Source organism: Misgurnus anguillicaudatus, chromosome 22 (genome assembly GCF_027580225.2).
Source record: "Misgurnus anguillicaudatus chromosome 22, ASM2758022v2, whole genome shotgun sequence".
Taxonomy (NCBI): domain Eukaryota; kingdom Metazoa; phylum Chordata; class Actinopteri; order Cypriniformes; family Cobitidae; genus Misgurnus; species Misgurnus anguillicaudatus.
In genome coordinates this window covers 44833876-44856056 of record NC_073358.2, presented here as the reverse complement: position 1 = coordinate 44856056, position 22181 = coordinate 44833876, and the positions used below count along the sequence as shown (strand labels likewise).

Sequence of the window (22181 nt, the reverse complement as noted above, 5' to 3'; positions counted from 1 at the left end):
AAGTTTTTACCTAAAAGTACATTTTGTCAACACTTTAAGACACACAATATCCCATTTTCGCCACTAAAGTTGTAGTCTTCACCTCACGTTCACTAGTTAAAATTTCGCTTAAATTTGAATATGTGCAAGTACACAAGTAAACTAAATAAAAAACACTGTAAACCACACTAGTAGATTTTGGATATTTTACTGCAAAAATTATGCACATTGTGCCTGTTTTACACCACCAAAATTAACAATGAGTAAATCAGAACTCATACCCCACTGTTTCAGGTTTAACTTCTGCTTTGGGAGGTGTTCCTGGAGGAGCTGGGGCATCTTCAGAGACAGAGGGCACAGTCGACATGTATGAAGGGGCAGTAATAGGGGACACAAGGCCGAGTGGGGAAGTCGGGCCTCGTCCAACACCCATGTGAGGCAATGCAGTTCTGCCAAGACCAGCAAATCCTCTACCAACAAAACTGTAACAACACAAAATTAAATCAGTATATTAAAAAACAACTGTCTATTAACTGTTAAACGAAAGGTTTGTCCATGTATCAGGGTTCATAGAGGCAACAAATCCAGGATATTTCCAGTACTAACAGATGGCTAGACATTTGGAGAGTTCTTAAACCTAACATTGACAAGCACATTAATACCAATCCATATGAACATGAAATGAATCAGGAACTAAAATTTATTTTTGAAAAAAAAAAAAAAAACACTACCTCCGTTTTCACCCAATTTAAGCCCGATTTAAAGTCGTGGGTAAGTTCTAAGCCGTAGCTACAACATAGGCTTTCCGTAGCCTGTGCGTAGTCTGACGTGCACCTCGCAAAAATTTTAACAGCGCATCAGTTCTACGCGGACCGCAAGCGTTGTGATTGGTCCACCAGAACCCCTCCCGTCAGGTAAAAAAAACGCGTCATAGCCATAGGAATTTCCGTTTGCGACGGTGAAAACAAAGAATGGCCAAGTTGAGGAGTGATTTAACTCAAACTGGAACAAAAGTCGCTGTTTATTTACTTCCATCATTGCTGGTCTTCTCCAATCATACACAACAAGTTGCTGTTTCTTCTTGGTTTGTGGGTTAACTTGCCAAGCTTCTTCTTTGACGGTCGCACTGCTACTGTGGTCACACGCGTGGATACTGCCTTCCAGCGGTCTGCGCGCGTGTTTGCATGTCGACGCGGAAGATGACGCAAAAGTATAAATTAAAACCGACGTGGAACCTACGCCATCGCGGCTACGTCGTAGGACCTACGCACGACTATAACGAGCCCTTTAATGTATTTATATATCTCCATGCAAAACATGTTGTTTTAAAGCAGTTCTACAAAGTAATAAACAAGCAATGTAAGATTAACATTGTGATCCGATCCCCAACCCCATGTCAAGTCACATTTATTTCTATAGTGCTTTTATCCACGTTTCATTTTAAGATAAAATTAAAAAACACAGAAAAACTTGAAAATCATGATTAATAATTATGATATAATAGAATTTATAGTAGTATTGCAAATTGTATTGGTTTAGAGAACTGAAATTCAGCCGCTGAAAATAATGCCATTTTCGGACGAAAAAAATCAGTTAATAATGGAAAAATTTCGGTTAACACGACTTCTGGTCAAACAGCACCTTCCAGATTTGGACAAATTGGCTGCGTCTGAAAACGTAGGCAGCTGACTTGTTGCCTCACTGCCTCATGAGGCAATGACTTTGGAGGCATGAAGGCAGCTCAGAGAAACGCTTTTGGAGACACTTTAAAGGCAACGTGTTTGAAATATAAACAGAGAGTGCCTTTGTGATAACTAATCACATATGTGAAAAATACAATACTAATTTCTTGCTAGAAATGCAATTAAAAGGTGTAAAAAGGGAAAATATACATTTATTTACACTAAATTTGTGCTCCAGTTTGTAAACATTTATCGGGCAAATATATTCATGCATATTCAAGCCAATTGTCCAGGTATTCCAGACCTTACATTTCAATTCAAGCACTTTAAGGACCTTGTGCAAACCATGATGTACAAACATCTGTTTGAAAGTTTAGAATTCACCCAAAAATTTTAAATCTGTCATTCACTCAACAACATGTTGTTCCAGAAGCATATGCCTTAGTTTCCTCAATGGAACAAAAGAAGATGTCAGAAAGAAGAATTGCGACTGACAGCCTCAGTTTATAAAAAGAGCAGTCAACGTGTTTTGAATTTTTTTGGTTCCACAGACAAAAATCATACAGGCTTGTAAATGTATTTTTTTGTTTTACAATTGTTAGGTGAACTATTTTGAACTCTTTAACTCTTTCCCTGCCAACATTTTTAAAAAGTTGCCAGCGCCAGCATTTTTTATGATTTTTACAAAAGTTTAATGCCTTCCAGAAAATGTTCTTCTTTAAATATATAAACATAAAATATATCAAATGAACCCTATGCTTTCAAAAACACTTTTCATCCTATATGTTTTCTTTTTATCACCTCTCAAATATGGGAAGGTATCTTAAAAAATACAAAATTCTATTGAGATAATTCCATTTTTGTAAAGGACTTTTGATATTGATTAGTTTCAGAGCGATCATCAAAACATATACGGAGTTTGAACTGTTTGCCCTAAAGCAGGGGTGGCGAACGTCGGCCCCGGAGAGCCGCAGTCCTGCAGAGTCCAGATCCAGCTCCAATCAAACACACCTGAACAGGTAATCAAGGTCTAAAGAGTTACTAGAAACATTCAGACAGGTGAGGTTTAATCAGGGTTGGAGCTAAAAACTGCAGGGCTGCGGCTCTCCAGGACCGAAGTTCGCCACCCCTGCCCTAAAGGAATACTTTCAGGCTTTATAATTTGAGTAAGAGCACCACCTGGTGAATAATAGCGGAAATACAGATTGCTGGAAAAACTTGTCATTGGCAGGGAAATGTATTCTCTTAATTGACAAGTTAGCACATTATTTTTGATGTCACTGGGAGCTCTAATCTTAAAGGCAAACCTGATGGTTTCCTCTTCTTTTTCCGGACCCAAAGCTGTTGCCCCAACGGGGCTCATCACAGACTGAACACCTGCTCCAAAATCGCCCATTGCCCCCCGTCCTGCAACAGAAAAGAAGAGAGGGAGAGAGAGAGAGAAAGAGAGATAAAGCTGTAAACAGTCTAAAAGATGAGTTTTTAAATATGATAAAACAATAACAGTATAATTTCTTGTTTTATGCATCGATCAAGAATACATCAATTAAATAATTATATTCCACATGCGTAAATGCGACATCAAAATTTTACTCGCACATTTTCCAAAAAATCGTCACATGCAACCATTTTGGTTGCAGTCTGGAGCCTTGTTAGTGGTGTAATTCTTTGTGTCGGTTTCACACCAGATTCATAAGCAGAGTATATTTTTTCAGCACCCATGTTAACAAGCTAGACAGTCCCACCAGGATTTTACTTTTTGGGTGATTTTTGCAATCAAAATGATGACACATTTAACAACATAAAAATGTGTTTTGTATAAACCTGGTACATTTGGTACATAATGATTTACTATGCAGCAGTACTATGGGGTGCAGTGTTGCTAGTTTATATAGCAGGGTTTCCTGCAGCACTTTGCAGTTCAGGCGACTCGCCTAAGATAGGAAACCCTACCGCCTTAACTAGGTCGTCCCGTGTCCGTGAGAACTGTAAGTGGACTTATGTTTCGAGTTATTTAAGACTGTTATTGTATTAGTCTATACTGCCCTACAAAGGCTAAGTGCAGTAACTACGCAAACATTGAAACCTAGAAAAAAGTAGAGGTCGACCGATTTATCGGCGGATTTTTGGCATATTTTAAAAAATCGGCTTTGGCCAATTTTGCTGCAAAATTAGGCCGATTAATAGGCAGGCGCATTTGCGGGCACCTAAGCGCTGTTGTAGAACTCGTGACGCTGCCTCTTGCTGCAAGCAGATCGCTCCCGTCTCGTGTGTGTACAGCCATGCCTTGTTCAAACAGCTTTACTAAATGCGATCGCGCGAATTAACCAGCCAGTACACAACAGCGCGACGGGCTTAGGTCTCGCGGTGCACTGTCTGTGCAAAGATTAGGCTCATTTCATGTGATTAATGAGTGATGATGAGTTTTGTTTGCGTGACAGAGAGAGAAGAGCCGCGCGCACGCTTTCTGTCTCCCTGCTTTTATTACTCAAAACAAAACTGACTCGATGGCGAGAGGTCCGAAGACCAAATCATATCCACCGAGGAAATGTTTTTCGTGTTGTTACAGTAACACTTTGTTTACAGTTTTGCGCTGCTCAGCCTGGATTACAACACAGCGCGTCCGATTCGCGAACTGACTCCTTTGAACGGATTTGTTTGAATGAACGGTTGAAACAAAAGATCTGTCCCAACACTAAACTCACAAGACGTCACTGTCAGCACAATCAGTCACGTATAGCGCCTCAGACATGAGAATGTAAATGTGTTTAGAAAGATTTGCCCTAAATAACAGTCTCAACTAAAAAACATAGACATTTACTATGTTAACTTTATGATGAATAAATATTTTATCATGTCTACCAAATAAGGATTTTATCCTACAAAGCAATAAAAGCCATGGTAAAAAACTGATCAAAGAAGATGACAGTGTGTAAGGTAATATCTGTGTCTGATAAATGCATGGTGCAGAGGAGGTTGTAAAACTCTTCAGAAAGACCAGTCATATTTTTTTTTAATACTTTGACTTAAATAGTGACATTTTTACATTTAAAATATCTGCTAATGATGAGAACATTTTGATTATGTACATATAGAAAATCAGCCAAACATATCGGCCATCGGCTGCCCCGATTTCTAAGAATCGGCATCGGCCAGAGAAAAAGCATATCGGTCGACCTCTAGAAAAAAGCCCTTAAAGTTTTTTTACACCAGCCAGTCAAACATGTTACTGCAATTTTGGCACACAAAATTGGGACAAAATTGAACCAGGAGACTTTGTCACAAGACACAACCGATCTCACAAAGCCCATTTCAACCCTTATCTCAAATGCGTAGTTACTGCGCTTTGGCTTTGTAGGGTAGTATAGTTCTTGCAAATTTAAAGTAAGATAGCTGGTGATTTTGTTGCTTGAGCAACCTGCTAGCTAGGTTGCACATGCCTGTTGATTCAATATAATTTTTGAGCGCTCTTGCTCACATTATTTATGTGCATTATTCACATGCTACAGTAGTTACACTACTTTAAGATAATGTAATTAATAGTGGGAAATAATCAGTTTTTACAATCTTCGTGCTATCTATCATCTTTCGCCAGACGTTCTACAAAATCTGTTTCAGTTTGTGTTTATTAACCCTTTTGTTTCACTTCATCACGCAGCTATTCCCGTTAGAGGTATCTGTTAAAAAACAGTTAATTCATTAATAATCTAGCATGTGTTCATTGTCTATCATAGTTTCTTCAAAATTAAGTTTTATTTGAGTGTTTTTAATAAAAATATTTTCATTTTCATCATGACGCGTACACCCCGCCCCTGTCATTGTGTATTTTGGAGGGGAATACGATCGCATCATGGAGTAAACCCTCATCTTTAATTGTAACCTTCAGAGAAACAGATTGGATAGTTATCGGACGATAACTGCTTATTTTTAATATTATCGGTTATCGGTCTGATAGCAAAATTAGGCAGATAAATGAAAGCCGATAAATGATGGATTATTTTGGTTTGTTGAACCACTTCACTTGCTCATTGCTGGCCATGTGGAGTTTTGATTGGTGCTTTCTGTGACATAGCACGAAGATGACACGTGTTGCGGGCTTAAGAAGAGTATGCTAGTCTAGCACAAAGACAAGATGTCCACAGTCTTCACAGTTTTTCATTGTGAAAATAATATGAATATTTATCGGCCTATATATAAATTTTGGCCGATACCGATAACATGTATATATATATATAGGTTATCGGCCAAAATTTTCATATCGGTGCATCCCTAGTTTTTACGTCTGTCATTACATTAACTATAGTTATATAAACTACATTGACAGTCAAAAAGCATGCTGAAGTGGTTCTGCGCATAAATGTATGTAAACTAAAGTAATGTGAACTTGAGATTGTTGTACTGATAGTAATCTGCAAAAAGCTATAGCGCTGATATATTTTAAGATATGTCAGTGCAAACTGTTTTCCCTTTAGACAGCTCAAGCATACATTTTCGTCTGGGACTAGACTTGCACCCTGTCTGGGAAACCACTCCTATGTGTTTTTTTAAGTAAGCCTGTGAGGCCTGACAAGAGCATAGGAAACACAAGAGCTGTGCGTGAGGCAAACAAACAGAAGCTGGTCATTAAATTAAAAGGGACAAACTATTTTAAGCACTACTTAAATCCTTATAAAGAAAAAGTTCTTTAATGCAAAGAGAGTGTACATTCGTCATTGTTATTTACACTGCAAATTTTCATTATTTGCTACTTGACCTTCCTGCTGTCTTCAGCAATAAATTGCATGTCTAAGCAGTTGACTATTCACCTTTGTTGGTGTTGCCAAGGATACAGAGATGATGGAGCACAATGTGATGCCCACTCCAATCAATCTAGCATTAACATAAATGAAGTATAATGAAGCAGGTATGCATTTGATTTAATGCAGTATATAGCAGGGCTGGTTCTGGTGGGTTTCATTTACAATTGCTTACTGTTTATGGCACCAGTCTGATGGATTTAAACCTTACTGAGACAAAGAAAAACATCTGCTTGTTAACTCATGACGTAAGGAATGCCGTTTCAGGTCCAAGCCTCCACTCATTTTATGAGTGCCATTTACTTATATCAAAGATTTTAACGAGCCATATCATGAAAATCTGACTTTATCCAAGTTTAAGTGATATAATTGGGTCCCCAGTGCTTCTATCAAACTAGAAAATATATAAAAGAACAACCCGGTAACTTAGTGTTGGTAAACCATTCTCTGCAGGATGTGAAAAAAAGGTAATTGAAATTTGGCTCCACTTGTAATGTCAGAAGTGAATCTTATTACAATAATACCACCCCTTAATATGCAACTATTCAAACACGGCACAGGAATTTAGTGCAGAGAGAGAGAGAGAGAGAGAGAGAGAGAGAGAGAGAGAAAATAATTGAAACCGTGTTTTTACCACTCATTTGCACGAGGCATCTATTCTTTGTCACCATGCACTCAGTAATCTACCGATTATAAACGCAGCCCCGCGTGAATTTGAAGTCAAACACAGATTGAAACACAAGAAGATGTGGGGATGTTAAAAATTGCATAGATGAGAGATCAAGATAGCACTGGACAAACCTATTGTATATATAGTACAGTGTTTCCCACACATTCATTGTACTTGGGCAGGTCGCCCATGGCCTAGTTTAATTACTTCGAGTCCGAAGTCTGATTAATATTGTGTGTAAAACCAGAGTCTTGAGTAAAGCTTGTGTGCAGTTTCACCGTGCCTCCGGTTTCTATGGCGAAAACAAGTGGCTCTTGTAGTGTTGGGCGATATGTACTATTTTGAGATCGTCTTATCGTCAGCCTGTGAGATCGGCGATACACGATAGTATCGGGGGGCGGCCAGTAGTTTACTCATTTTTTATTTGTTTTTTTTTTTACTCATTATAACAAGTCACTTGATGGGTGGACAAAAAAGAACAGGAACAAGACCGTCATGACCGCAACCTTCTTAAAACTGATGCCATTAATGCGAGCGCGTCATTAAAACCCTAACCATGATTACTTAACAACTGTAAAAACATGCATCTGCGCACGCACACACACGTGCGCGCACATACAAACAATGCAATGCATTTGTTTAGTGCTTTTGCAGAAGGCTACACGTGTCAAGCAATGGTGCTCTCAGATGAGCCTTTTTAAACGCATCGGTCCAGCGGAACGCGATCATATTTTAAACACAATCATATATTAAACACGAGGGATGTATTGCTAACTCATTGAAATGCATATCATAAACAGGATTAATACCAAGTGATCTGACTTCGGACAGAGCGCAGGTCTGCACGTACGCGAGAGTGAGAGAGGCGCCATGCAGCGGGTCATATTTTAAACAAAAAGTAAAGTTTGCCTCAACTCGCATGAAACGCATTAAACTGAACAAAGACATAAGGATTACTACTTTAGTTTATGTTTAGACTTCGGACAGCCGCGAGAGCGCGTGCACGTGAGACAGAGAGAAGCGCAGCTGGTCATGACGCGGGTGCTAGAAGGAGTCCAAGACGCGCGCATTAGGTGCAGGTACGTGCAAGAAGGAATTCTCTCTTTACAAGCCCTCCGCGTAAAGTGAAGCCCACAAACCCTCATGTGAGGAAAAGCATGCATTGTGGATGTTAATGTAAAACTATGATGATAATAATAATAATAATAATAATAGTAACCATTCGCCAACTATCGCCATGAAAACCTGCCATTGGCGATATGTCTGAAGATCGTCAATACACGATACTATTGTCTATCGGCACAACCCTAGGCTCTTGTTTTAAAAGTCACGACCACGCTCTGCATTTTCTCCCATTTTTTCATAATAGTATTATTAAAGAGCCACATAGATCCAAAATCGAAAATGACCTGTAATGCAGTTAGGAATCCATAGTTTTTTTGCAAAAGAATGCATTTAAGGGATAATGTATTGTATTCATTCAAGGTAAACTTGAGCCCTTTTCACACAGACATTTCGGAAAATGCATCCTGGAATTTTCCAGGATCGTTCGTTTTTTTTATCATTCACACTGCCATGATTTGCCAGCATCTGCAAGGTCCTGGAAAGACACGTGACCTCCTGTTTAAAGTCCTGCCCTCTCTTCTACGCAGCATCTGAAGTTTGCATATTATTTATTATTTCTCTCTCCAGAAACCACTCGTGTGCATTTTTGTTTATGATAAGACTACAAAGGAGTGTGGGAACGCGCAGTTCTATGCTGGTGAATGATCTCCGCTTGTTTTCAGTTTGTGTTGTTTTTTTACTACCAAATGATGAAGAATCTGTGGTTAAAATTTTCACGCAGCACATTTCAGTTAAGGCGACCCGCCTGAGCTTGGAAACCCTACCACCTAAAAAAAAAAAAATTGCTGCACAAAAGGCCGTCAAGTGCATCTTGGAGAATAGCGACTACGCGCATCACACCGCGAGCGGGGACATGCACCACATGGCCAAAATGAGAAAGACGGGGTCCGGACCGTCACTGTCTGGAGAATAACAAGCCAGTTAATAAAACATCTCAGAGAATAGTTTGGACGCAATTCACACCACGAGTGTGCACACCCACCACACGGCCGAAATGAGATAAGACGTGCTCCGTCATGTCTGGAGGATAGCCAGATGATAAAACGCGTGTCCGTGACAACTGTAAGTGGACTTATGTTTTGGGTTTATTTAAGCCTGTTATTGTATTAGTCTATAGTTCTTGCAGTTTTAATGTAAGTTAGCTGGTGAATTTGTTGTTTGAGCAACCTGCTAAGTTAGCTAGGTTTCACATGCCTGTTGATTAGATATAATTGTTGAGCACTCTTCCTCACTTTATTTATGTGCATTATTTACATGCTACAGTAGTTGCCCTACGTTTAAGACAATGTAATAAATAGTGGGAAATAATAAGTTTTTACATCGTTCGCCAGACGTTCTACAACATCTGCTTTAGTTTGTGTTTATTAACCCTTTAGTTTCACTTCACCACGCAGCTATTCCCTTTAGAGGTAAAAACATTTAATTCATTAATAATCTAGTATGTGTTCTTTTTTTGTCATAGTTTCTTCAAAATTAAGTTTTATTTGAGTGTTTTAAATAAAAATATTTCTATTTTTATCATAACGCACATGCCCCACCCCTTTGATTGCACGCCCTCGGCCTCACCCACCCATCCACCCCACCACCTTAACTAACAAATTTTCTGCGGGAAACCCTGATGTGTATTGATGTCGATAATGTCTTATCACTAAATCATGTTAGCATCACTAGGTTAATACATGTTGCACTATTGTTGGTCTGTGCCACTGATCTGTGCGGAGACTGTGTCAGTTTACCAATCAGAGCAGAGTAGGCTACTGAAAGGTGCTCTTACTGGCTCTTTAATAAACCATAACTTTTCTAAAATCTAAAAAGTTTGCACAGAGATGGTAGCAAAAAAGCAAAGCTAATGTCAAGCCCATTGCACTGACTCAAGATATAAAAACGCAAAGCTGTAATGTAAAGTCACCTGTCACCGGGACAGCAACTAGACTTTTAAACCTGAAATTATGAGTGTATTAAGCTTTTTTTAATTGGCAAGAGAGAAATAGAGCAGAAGCAGTAAATGTGCCTCTTTTCTCTCTAATAGAAATTATAACCATAATAACACCAGTCACATTTATAATCTGTAGACCTGAACTGTCTATCATTAATATACTATAATGATATATTTTTGTATTCAATAGTTTGATAAAAGGGGTCATCTATTTGCTTCATATATCAGTGCAAAAACCAGAAAGTCTTTTTGTGGTGCTTTGACAAACAGCGTCAGCTTTGTTCATGGCAAAGAAAGTTTGGGATGGTTGGATTAATAAACTATAATGTGAAATTAATATTAATGTTTAATAAATCAAAGTATTGTGTTGTGTCTAGGGCTGGGCCGATACAACTTTTTCATGTCTGATACCGATGTCGATACCACAACCTTGAGTATCTGTCGATACCGATCCCGATCCAATACCATCTCTATCACCCTTTTAATCAATTAAGCTGCAAATAACACATTTGTTAGCCATGCAAAAAGCTTAAACGGAGCCACAGAACTCAAACATTTTACTGTGCAACAAATGACTTTGCAAATTCAAGACTCAATGAAAGATTGTGCAATACTGCTGCTTCATTTTTATTCAAACGTTTCAAACAGACTAGTAGCAACATGTTTAGCACAAAAATTCAAAATAAAATTTAAGGTGTAACTTTGTACAATTTAAAGTGCAACTTGGTGCAAATTCATGTTGCTCAGCAAGTCGCGCTTTGCCCCAAGTTGCCATGACAAGGTCTGTGTTGGTATTGGATCGGATTGTACTCCCAGGCTTATTCGATATTCGATCCAGCCATTTTCACCAATATCGGACTAATACTGATACTGAATATCGTATCGGCCCACCCCTAGTTGTGTCACACATTACTAGTTCTTTGTCAAATGTAGTAGACCATTTTTTTGTCGGTGGGTAATAATTGCTAGGGGTGGGACAAAAAAATCTCGATTCTTAGATGAATCGCGATTCAGACGTGGGCCGATTCTGAATCGATTCACAAATGTCAAGAATCGATTCTTAAATGCACGAGCGCATAGCAGAGCTTACAAGAGCAGAAGAGAAAGAACACTTTAAATGCTTATATACTATACTACATATATCTCTACATTGAATTTAGGGCTGTCGCCATTATTCTATTTGAGGAGTTTTTAAAAAAAATCCTTGAGTACATGTCGAGTACTCCTTAAAATAGCGGAGATGCGGTTTAGTGAAACAAACTACAAAATTACAACAGTATATCAGAAGCATACAAATCAGCGCTACACTGCCTCTCTCTCTCTCTCTCAAACTTTTTTACTAAGTTGTCTCCAACGATGATGACATTTTTGTCCGGTGGCGGCTACCGTAGCTTTTCTGTGCATTTAAAAAGCAAGACGTGAGCAGTGGAGGTAGACCATTGGTTGCAATTCACAAACTCACCATTAAGGCCAATTTATACTTTTGCGTTAGGTGCGCGTTACAGGTATGCCATAACATACGCATAGACGCGAACCCTGTCGCCGTAGCCTTCGCAGTACCTGACGTGCACCTCCTCAAAAATGTAACCACACATCGAAACGACGCGGACCGCAAGATTTGTGATTGGTCGGCGTGAATGCATTATGTTTCCTCCTACGCATTTCGGCGGTGTAACTGCAGAGCAACACAAACGCAGAAGTATAAATGCTCATGACGGCGTTGCCTACGTGCGTAGCGTCTGCCGTACCCTACGGCGTTACCCCGACGCAAAAGTATAAATTGGCTTTTAGATGCCACTAAAATTTACACACTGCACCTTTAATGCCAGTTAACATAAAGAATTAATATGTCACGTTTAATTACTATTTTTACTGGTTTTAATGTCTTACAACAGAAACAGGACATATATGTATATAAGAATGACATTATTTATCCCTTAGTTGCATTAATGTACAGTACATGACAGTTCAGAGACTAGTAGCAAAAGCGCAAACATTAACCTGGCTTTGAGAGCAAATGTGACGTAATGACGTCACACATATGCAAATTAGAACGTCAAGAATCGATTCTGAATCGAATCGGGACCCTAAGAATCAATTCACGAGAGTCCAAGCGATTCCCACCCCTAATAATTGCCCTCTTCACCAGCTACCACCACAAGTAAATTTCAGATCTGTGAGAAACACTTGATACATGGCTCTCAATATTGATAGTATCACGGGGCGACGGTTCTACATCATAATTATCATAATGCAAAATTAGGATCTGCAGCTAGTAAATACAACCAGTAGTTAGGTTCTAATTGATTTGACATGAATAAATGTATGTTACATGCAACAAATCAATTAGAACCTAACTACTGGTTGTATTTACTAGCTGCAGATCTTAATTTAGCATCATGATAAATTTTGAAAAATAACATGTGCAACAATTAAGCAATATCGCTCGAGTAGGAGTGTGATATAGCTCTATATCATCACGGCTGTGATTAGGCCAGAGGCACGAGGCCGCAGGCCGAGTGCCGGAGGCAGTCGCAGCCGTGATGATATAGAGCTGTGTCGCACGACTCCGAGAGCGATATTGCTTTTATACAACAGTTCGACGGCACACGTTTGAAAAACGAAAACTAGAAAACAACAACGGAGTTATTTTAAAAGCCTCTTTGTTTGAGAACTACTTCTTCCGCCACGGATTTGAGGGCGGCCAGAATGACAGGTAAAACTTTCGGCTGCTTTGAAGCTCATAACAACTCAATGGACGGAAAAGCCGTTACTTTATATTACCGTTTCTTGGTCACAAAGTGTAGTTTTAAGATTAGTTCAGTCGAGAATGTATATGTATTATATTTAAATCTGCAGTCGATTAGTAAAGATAGCGCCTGTTTGAACGTTTGCTTAGTGAGATTCGGTACGAATGAGAACCAAAGCATGAGCGGACTTCAGTGTTCACTCGCCCCGCTGACCACCGCCCTCTCTGGGCTACATCTCTGAAAGAGATACCCTGGCTCTCATGTTGGCCTTGTTTGTTTATGATCGTCAAAATGAGATCAAATCAGCAGTATTTGGTGTCATGATCAAACTATTACTTGTTTTTTAATTCATATTTAGTGTCTTTTGTGTTGTTATTGTTTTGGCGCGAGGTAAAAGTTAATAAAACTACTTGTATAACGTTACTATTGCTTTCTCATTTATTCTTAACGTGATACGAGCACTCGATTATTATTATTAAACTTTGTTCTTGTCAGTACTATATAAAACGGTTTTTTATAAGTGTCAGAGAGATGTTTTTGCATGCTGCTTAAAAATAACGTTATACCAGTGGCGATATCTCATAACATGTTTTAATAGTCACGTCAGGATAAAGTAAATGATCAATGCCCACATTTAAAAGCTGCGGTGCTTACCTGCAGTTCCACGGTGTTTTCGCGTTCTGATAAGAAATATAGCTCCAGAAAAAAACGAGTGTTTATATTCCTCTTTCCAAGTGTTAATCGTCCACACGATGTGACAAGACATTAATCCCATTAACTTTAACGTGACATCCAATAATAACTTCCGATTGGGGATTCACAGACTGATTTATGAGCTAGTAAACTAATGAGATACACGGAGAGTGATCCAAACAGCGCGTCTGTGTTTTTCCATTCAGAGATGAGCCTGCTTAGGACCTCCATTCACTAGGTGGCGGAATGATACGAAAGGTGAAGCGGTTACAGTGCCGATATTAGCACAATATCGCATAGCTCTTAGCCAATCAGATTCGAGAACCAGAAAGAACTGTTGTATAAATGCATATAGCATAACCGTTGCACTGTCATACTACCGTTATCGCGAGCAATGTATCGTATAGTATCGTGAAGTATACGGGGACAGGGCTTGACATTAACTTTGTGAGCAACTTGTCCTTCGGACAAGTAAATTTATGTTTCACTTGTCCATGAACAAAAGTCACTTGTCCGGGTAAAGATTTATAATATAATGTATTTTTTGTGTTTTGCTAATCAGTGGCGGAGCAAGGGATTTTTTCATAGGGGTGACCAGACAGGGGCCAGCAGTTACTCTGGTGACACATAAAATCTCTATCATCCATCCTTAAAATACGTTTAAGTATTATAGGTGTGTTAATAAGAATAATGTATAACATACAATTGCTACAATACTTGAATTTTAATTAAAATAAATTGAGATTAACATACAATTTATAGTCATAGTTTAAAAAAACATGAGGTTGAATTATTTAATCAAATAAAACTTTAGAAATTTACTTTGAAACCAGGATTTATATCTCCCATTGCTGAAAATACTATAGAGACCAGGAAATCATGTGAATTTAGGTCACTGAAATGTATTTTACTAAGATTGATTTGGCTGCTTCTTGCTACTCTTTCTGAAGAATGATGCTATATCTGCTGCCTTTCTCTTCGTTTTCCCCACATTTCAATGACTGTAGAAAAGTGTCACCTTTAATAAATGGACTAATCCGGTCACCCCTGTTATTAAGTGCAAAATGGACTGTTCCAAAACTTTCCGCTAGAGTCTGCGCAGTGTCGGAGAATAGAGCAGGTGAATGATAACGGGAAAGGAAATCGGCTTAATAGTGTAAATAGTTATAGTTTAAATAAGCAGGATTGATTCAAATCAAAGGAGGTTTTGTGGACTGTGCTTGTGCGTGCATTATCCTAACCACACATCTGTGCACATTTAATAAAGTCAACGATTTGAATACTTTAAGTGGGACATACTTGTTCTAACCGGACAAACTGTAGCCTTCAACCAAACCTGGACTAGCAAATAAAGCAAAATAATAGAAGATTTTTCAATGATTGTCTGACATTAAAAAACACTAAAGCAAAACATTAAAACAATACCATGTTTTAAAAAACGTATTAGAATAAATGAATCTAGATTATCTGTTATATATATATATATATATATACAATCAATCTTAAACCTAGCATTTACGCTGTAATGTTTGTGTGGGAATTTTTATGTACAGTGACGAACTCTGTCAGATTCAAATCAGCGCTGCGCACACAATCATGGGCGCGCTGATTCTCATTATAAAACAGATTCTTAAACAAGATTTTAAGCCCATTATGTGTTTTTACCGAACTTTAGAAGAAAAAAAATACGGACTTAAATCGGCTTTTTTGACACACAGTGAAGTCATTTATATTCACGCCGGAGCCTGAAGATACATCACTCTCCACTTCACTCCATCCCGTCCCGCGACTCCCGCCCCTCTGTATTCGGCGATCAGGTTTAATGCGCGCACAGCTTGTTTAGTAACAATAACAGTACATGTAAATGTGTGTGTCGGCGTGCGTGCTCTCTGTTCAATATTTCGCTCGGTGTTTGCGCTCCGCGTTCTGCTCTGTCGTTAACGGCACATAACATTGATTGAAATTTAACTTGTCCAGTCGGACAACTAATTTTCTCTTACACTTGTCCTACAAAAAATCCACTTGTCCCGGACAAGCCTTAATGTCGAGCCCTGCGGGGATTCATGTTAGTGTATTTATGAGTGTATATTCATTGTTTTCCATAAATACATTTATTTTAAGCGGCCTGCCACAAAATCAAAACTGACCTCCACAAATAGATTTTGGCACAGCTCTCTCTAAAATGACAGGCTCTGTACACACACTCATGGCATCACTTGCCGCGTGTGGCTGTGACTCTGTAGCCTAGATCATACTTGACGCATCAGGCATTGGTGCATGTGGGGAAAATGTAATTACGGAGCAGCTGGTCATGAGTGCTGAGTGAGCAAGGATTTTTTTAACAGATGCATAAAATATTGGCTTCGTTTTGTACATGACACAGCACCTGAAAATTACTGATCTGACATGGGGGGAAACACTGATATTACAGGGCTTAAAGGCACACCGCAGAACTTTTTGGCCACTAGGGGGCGCTAGACATGTATTTTTCAAGCCTAGCGCCCCTAGAGGCCACAAGCGCCGCAGCACTGTCGAAAAGGAAAAGAACTGGCCAACCTTAAAACTAAACTAAACCTTTAAAACGCTAAACCAGGAGTGTCCACTCCTGCTCCTGGAGGGCCAGTGTCTCTGCAGAGTTTTATTCCAATCCTAATCAAACACACCTAATCCAACTAATCAAGGTCTTACTAAACAGACTAGATACTTTGAGGCAGGTGTGTTGAGGGAAGTTTTAGCTAAACTCTGCAGGACACAGGCCCTCCAGGACCGACTTTGGACACCCCTGCGCTAAACGATCAACATTTTGAGGCATCAGTCATGCAGTCATGTTACAACTTTCTGATGAGGAACTCGTGGCCATTTCTCAACCTGAAGGTTGCAGCCTCCGGATGTCGTATTTCTAAGCTGCATACATCAAGACTGTCTTATTTCAGAATATTAACAATTATACAGTTGACTATTATACTTAGTTAATCGTAAATTGTTGCAGTATGCTTATGACTTGCGAATGTAATGCTCAGTTTACCTTAATAAATCAGGCTTGATGACGTATGCAGCCTGCATATTTGACCTCCGGAGGCTGCAGCCTTCCCATTGAGAAACGACCAGAAGTATTTCCTTGCCTTTTTCGAAACAAATATTGTTGCATCGTCTCTCTCTCTCCCTCGCCACCAGGATATTCCGCAATGACGCTCGTTTTTCCTCTCTTTTGTGTGAAAATTGTCGCTCCAAATCCAAGAAAACCGATGTGTTTAGGTCTGCCGCTTTGTGATATGTCACGCGAGTGACAGCGGAACGCAGCAAATGAGGAAGAGAGAAGAGAGAAACGCTCGGATCTGATTGGTGAATGAATAGGGTTGGGTTTTACACTGTGTGAGTTTGAGCAAGTTTGACTGCTATAGCATCCTGGATTGTAATGTAAATACCATAGACAGTAAAAGAAAGATAAATACGTGAACGCAGCATCTGAATACAGGGAACTATATGCAAGATAATCGCCATCATTTATAAAGAAGATTGCATTTATGTATGAATCAAGATCGTGAGTTTATATAAAAAATTGCCTTAAAGGGGAATCGAACCCGGGTCACCCGTGTCATAGGTCCGTGACACTAACACGGTGCTACAGAGTCACATGATAGAAGTTGCTCTCTACACTCCTCAAGTAGCCTCCAGCAAAATTCACGGAAATAAAAAATTGTGTGGAGGAAGTGACGAATGCCGTAAAGCAGTCGAATTTTGTAGTTTTTTGTGTGCTCTGGTTACTACCAGAAACCCTAAGTTTTAAAGTACGAATAAAATCAATACAGACCCCGTCAGGCTATGGTAGACATGTCATTCAACCTATTTAAAGTCGATGTACCGTATTTTCCGCACTATAAGGCGCACAGGATTATAAGGCGCACCTTCATTTAATGACCTATTTTAGAACTGTTTTCATATATAGGGCGCACTGGATTATAAGGCGCAAAGAATAGAAGATACTGCAGTCAAACGTTTGACTGGGTTTGCGTTATGCATCTACTAGATGGAGCTGTGCTAAAGGGAATGTCAACAAAACAGTCAGAAAAAAGTCAAACTTTATTAAGCATTCTGACAACTCCGTTCACTCCCATGGTAACGTTGCTTAAACGTTAATGTGCATATTAAAGGAACACGCCCACATCTTGGGAACCCAGCTCACTCACCGCACCCCCCAGAGCCAGACAAGTCCACACACACCTCTCCCATCTCCGTGCGTGCTGTAACTCTGTCTGACGCAGCCCCCGCTAGCTTAGCTTAGCACAAAGACCGGAAATGCACGGCTCCAGCCAGTACACCGCTCCCAACAAGCGACAAAATAACGCGATCATTTTCCTATTTATGTGTTGTGATTTGTATAGTCAAACCGTGTACAAATAACAAGGTGATATGAGACACAGCGATCTTTTAACAGTATACATACTGAGAACTATATTCTCTGAAGACGAAGCACTGCCGCATGGGCGGAGTGATTTGCACAACTCTGACCGAACTCTCTGCTCCTCACCAGGGGCTTCTCGTGTGCTGCGAGCAGATCACTCCGCCCATGCGGCAGTGCTTCGTCTTCAGAGAATATAGTTCTCAGTATGTATACTGTTAAAAGATCGCTGTGTCTCATATCACCTTGTTATTTGTACACGGTTTGACTATACAAATCACAACACATAAATAGGAAAATGATCGCGTTATTTTGTCACTTATTGGGAGCAGTATACTAGCTGGAGCCATGCATTTCCAGTCTTTGTGCTAAGCTAAGCTAGCGGGGGCTGCGTCAGACAGAGTTACAGCACGCACGGAGATGAGAGAGGTATGTATGGACTTATCTAACTCTGGGGGATACGGTGAATAAGCTAAATTCCCAAAATGTGGGCGTGTTCCTTTAACAATATCTCACAGCCTTGCTCAAAACGTGGAGGGGAACCTTTCCCTAATTCAGTTAACACGTAGTAAAAGAAACAGTCTGAAAAAGCACAGTACCTGTGTTTACTGACTACGGTAGCCGTAATGCTGCAAGCGCTGCATTTTTTCATATATAAAAATACAGCGCTTGATCGATATATAAGGTGCACCGGATTATAAGGCGCACTGTCGTTTTTTGAGGAAATTAAAGGCTTTTAAGTGCGCCTTATAGTGCGATAAATACGGTACTATCACAAGGGTCTTGACAATTTATTATGAAGGTTGAAATATTACATGGTGTCGCTTTAATAATAATAATGAATGTTTAATGGCTCAGAACAGTTGACAGAACTGTCACTTGCCCGATTGGGCCAGTGTAGTATCGTCACATAAACTTATCATTTGCATTTGTTTTAGGTCTTGCCAATTTAAATATTTAAATCATGTGAAGTTTTTCTCTGTTATTGCAAAGATGTATTTTGTGACATACCAATAGGCGCTGCTCCCCTGCCCCATGTTTTTCCCGGATCAATGCCCATCCCTCTGAACATGGACAACAGTGATGACTCTGGTCTAGGAACATCGACCTAACAACGAATGAATGAATGAAATCACAAGAAATCATACTTGACACTTGATACATAAATCTTATAAACTGTCTAGATGATGTATAATAATAAAAACATTTCAGTGCCACAAAATGTATCCTCTGTACCGTACCTTGCTTATCACTGGGGTCACCTCTGGCTCTTCTGCCTGTAGTTCAGGCATCTCCTCTGCTGTGTCTGCTCTTTTAATTTCCATGGCAGGCACAGCCCCTCTACCCATCCCAACAGTGGGCTCAGAAATGGGCATTAGAAATCCTCTGCCTCTTCCAAAACCTCCCTCTTCCACCTTACCAACCAGAGGCTCACTGATGGAGCGAGCAACACCTCTGCCATAAGGTGGACCAGGGAATGGTGGCTGTTTTGGGTCCATTTCTTCTTTTATCACGATTTACAGCAACTGGACAAACAGAAGCACAACTTGAAAGTGGGACACGTTTTGTCGGTGACTGTACTAAAATACCCAAATTTACCTTCAGATCAATAAAGTTCATAATATAGTTTATATAATTAACGATTTTTCTTGATTATTAAAGTATATTGTCGAAGTATTGCAAATCCCAACGACATTAAATCACCCTTATACTTAGTCACAATGCAATTTACATTTTTTAAATAAGGATTAGCGCATTAGCATGCTTAACGTTACATGACTTGCAAACACGAAGCTAATTACTTTTTCACACCCAATTAATTCGAAGTGACATTGGTTTTCTAAGTCGCCAAGATTTTGAAGTCATAAACTTTAATCACAAGTTTAATTTGACATCGTAAATAAACAGCTATTTTATATGCAACTTACACGGTCGAAAATCTCCTCAGTCAAATCGTCTTACGTTAAGTTACGTTCTCGAGCACGTGCACGTGACTGAAAATGCAACTGAATATTCGGCAGCAAGACATGCGAAAATGAATAAACAATAATAATATTCACATATTTTCTGTCACAAACCACGTTACGGTGTACGTAAAGATTTAAACGTGTTTATATACCTGCAGATTAAACTGATGCACGTGTCAGACCAGACGACGTATGCTTCGCGCGCCTTCATCCGGTAAAATACTAAGTGATGTCCGATTCGCGATTCTTCATACTGTAGATTCGTCGAGTTGATTCGTTCTGACTCAATAAAGCTTTGATTAAAGCAGAACGGACAGCTTAGCTAGGTGATGGAGTAATAAACAGACAACAAATAAAGCATGTGCACGTCTTGAATTATTTTGAGGAATTACTTACATGCAATGAACGTCTTGAATTATTTTGAGGAATTACTTAATGAATCGATGAATCATTTTTCCAGACTGGGTTAATCAAATGAATCGGTCTTTCCGATGCGCAAGAGCCGGAACGTTAAATTAAAAAAGTTGCCAGTCTTGACCACTTTATGGTTGTATTATGCGGTTTATTAATCCGTTAACATTTTGCTTGGCAACGTTTATGAAAAGGCATAGTCAAAAAACTGCAGTTTATAGTCTCAATGTTTTTCAGAATTTTCCTGAAAGGTTGCATGTGATTTTAATAACACCACGACTACTAGATAAAGTTTTGTATAAGGGATTTTACAAAATAGATGATGCTGCAGGTTTTTTTGGTCTCTGAACCTGATGACATTGTATTTCATTTCTTACACCGTAGGACGGTGGAGATAACATCAGATAGACTGCATTCACCTTGAATTGTCCTATAAAGCCTTATCAAGTAGCTCATATCTCAAAAATAAGGTTTGGTATCTTCTGCTTTTGAAAATGATTCATGAATTGATTCTTTCAAATGAATTAAACAGTCAGCTCTATTATTTTGTGACCACCACTGGGTTGCAGAAAACAAAAAGACTGCAAGCTAGATTGTGAGCTACACTAGATTGTTATTTTGATGGTTACAATTAGCCTATTGTTGCCATGGCTCATAATTTGTAAAATGCTTATCACTGTCAGGCAATCTCATTCTTGCATATCCAGTTTCTATAGTCACCAGAATTGCTATTATTATGGAAAAAAAACAGGAAAAAATCTTTACAAATTAAAAATATCTTAAGAAAGTCTTTTAGTTAGAGGGCCATATGATTGACTTCTATTTGTTTCCACTGCTTTGTAAAGACTACAGTAAACATTGCTTTGTTATACAACCAGAGACAAGTTGTGGAGCTCACAATAACTTTCAATTAACAATAAAAATGTCTACAAAGAGAACAAAACTATTAAAAGCAAGCATCTTTGAACAATCTTGCAGTATACCACCAAATTATGTGTTGTGGTTTATAGCTCTACAAACGGAAATGCGAAGTTTCGAATTCAAAGCGGTTGAGTCAGTAATGTCGTGACTCGTGTAGGGTACTTTAGATCTGGGTCAGACAAATCTGATGGTTAAGCTCATGTGGTCTTGACTTGTTGATGCACACTTTACAATATCAGTAAATACACTTCTGGGTATTGTTCACCTACTGAATACTAAGTATTCATGTCCCATTCGAAAAATGTGCTGTTGGCATCCAAAATTTATTCTGTGCGCATAAGTAAAAATGTCTATTAAAAAAGTCATGTGATCTGTCTCGTCAGTCCAGCTTCAATAAAAAAGCTTTTATTCAGCTACTGATATGACTGGAGTCTTCATCTCACTTTATTTGAAACACATTTTTATATTTATTTTTTTATTTAATGTACAAAAGTTTTTAACTGAGGAGAAATCACTGAGTGCACTTTAAAATACTTTAGAGATTTTGTTATTAAATGTCAATCATACAAATTGGTATTATGTACTGCAATTATGCTGCAGAAATAGGAACTTACAGATGGAAAAATAAGTATATGACACATCAGCATTTTTATCAAGTGGGCTATTGACACAATTTCCACCAGATGTAGCCATCAAGCCATGCCAAATATTGAATTCATACATAGAAATCAGAACATTTAAGTATACAAGTTGAATCATAATAAATAAAGTGAAATGACACAGGGAATAAGTATTGAACACACTTCATTTAATACTTCTATTTTAATACCTTTGTTAGTGATTACAGCTTCT

General features: G+C 38.9%; 1 protein-coding gene across 2 annotated transcripts in view; it reads right to left on the bottom strand.

The window, feature by feature from the left end:
- Positions 1 to 20304, bottom strand: part of piwil2 (piwi-like RNA-mediated gene silencing 2) — a 39772-nt gene extending 19468 nt beyond the window's left edge. Inside the window, exons 1-6 of one of the 2 annotated variants that reach the window (XM_073860416.1) lie at positions 20150 to 20273; positions 19959 to 20036; positions 19272 to 19556; positions 19042 to 19138; positions 2969 to 3068; positions 261 to 461 (exon numbers count right to left, since the gene is read on the bottom strand). In XM_073860416.1, the coding sequence (XP_073716517.1) occupies positions 261 to 461; positions 2969 to 3068; positions 19042 to 19138; positions 19272 to 19529 (656 nt within the window). In that variant the 5' untranslated portion in view covers positions 19530 to 19556; positions 19959 to 20036; positions 20150 to 20273. Of the gene's footprint in view, positions 1 to 260; positions 462 to 2968; positions 3069 to 19041; positions 19139 to 19271; positions 19557 to 19958; positions 20037 to 20149 lie in introns of both variants that reach the window. The other variant, XM_073860417.1, reaches the window with a different exon arrangement.
- Positions 20305 to 22181: the final 1877 nt, after the last annotated feature.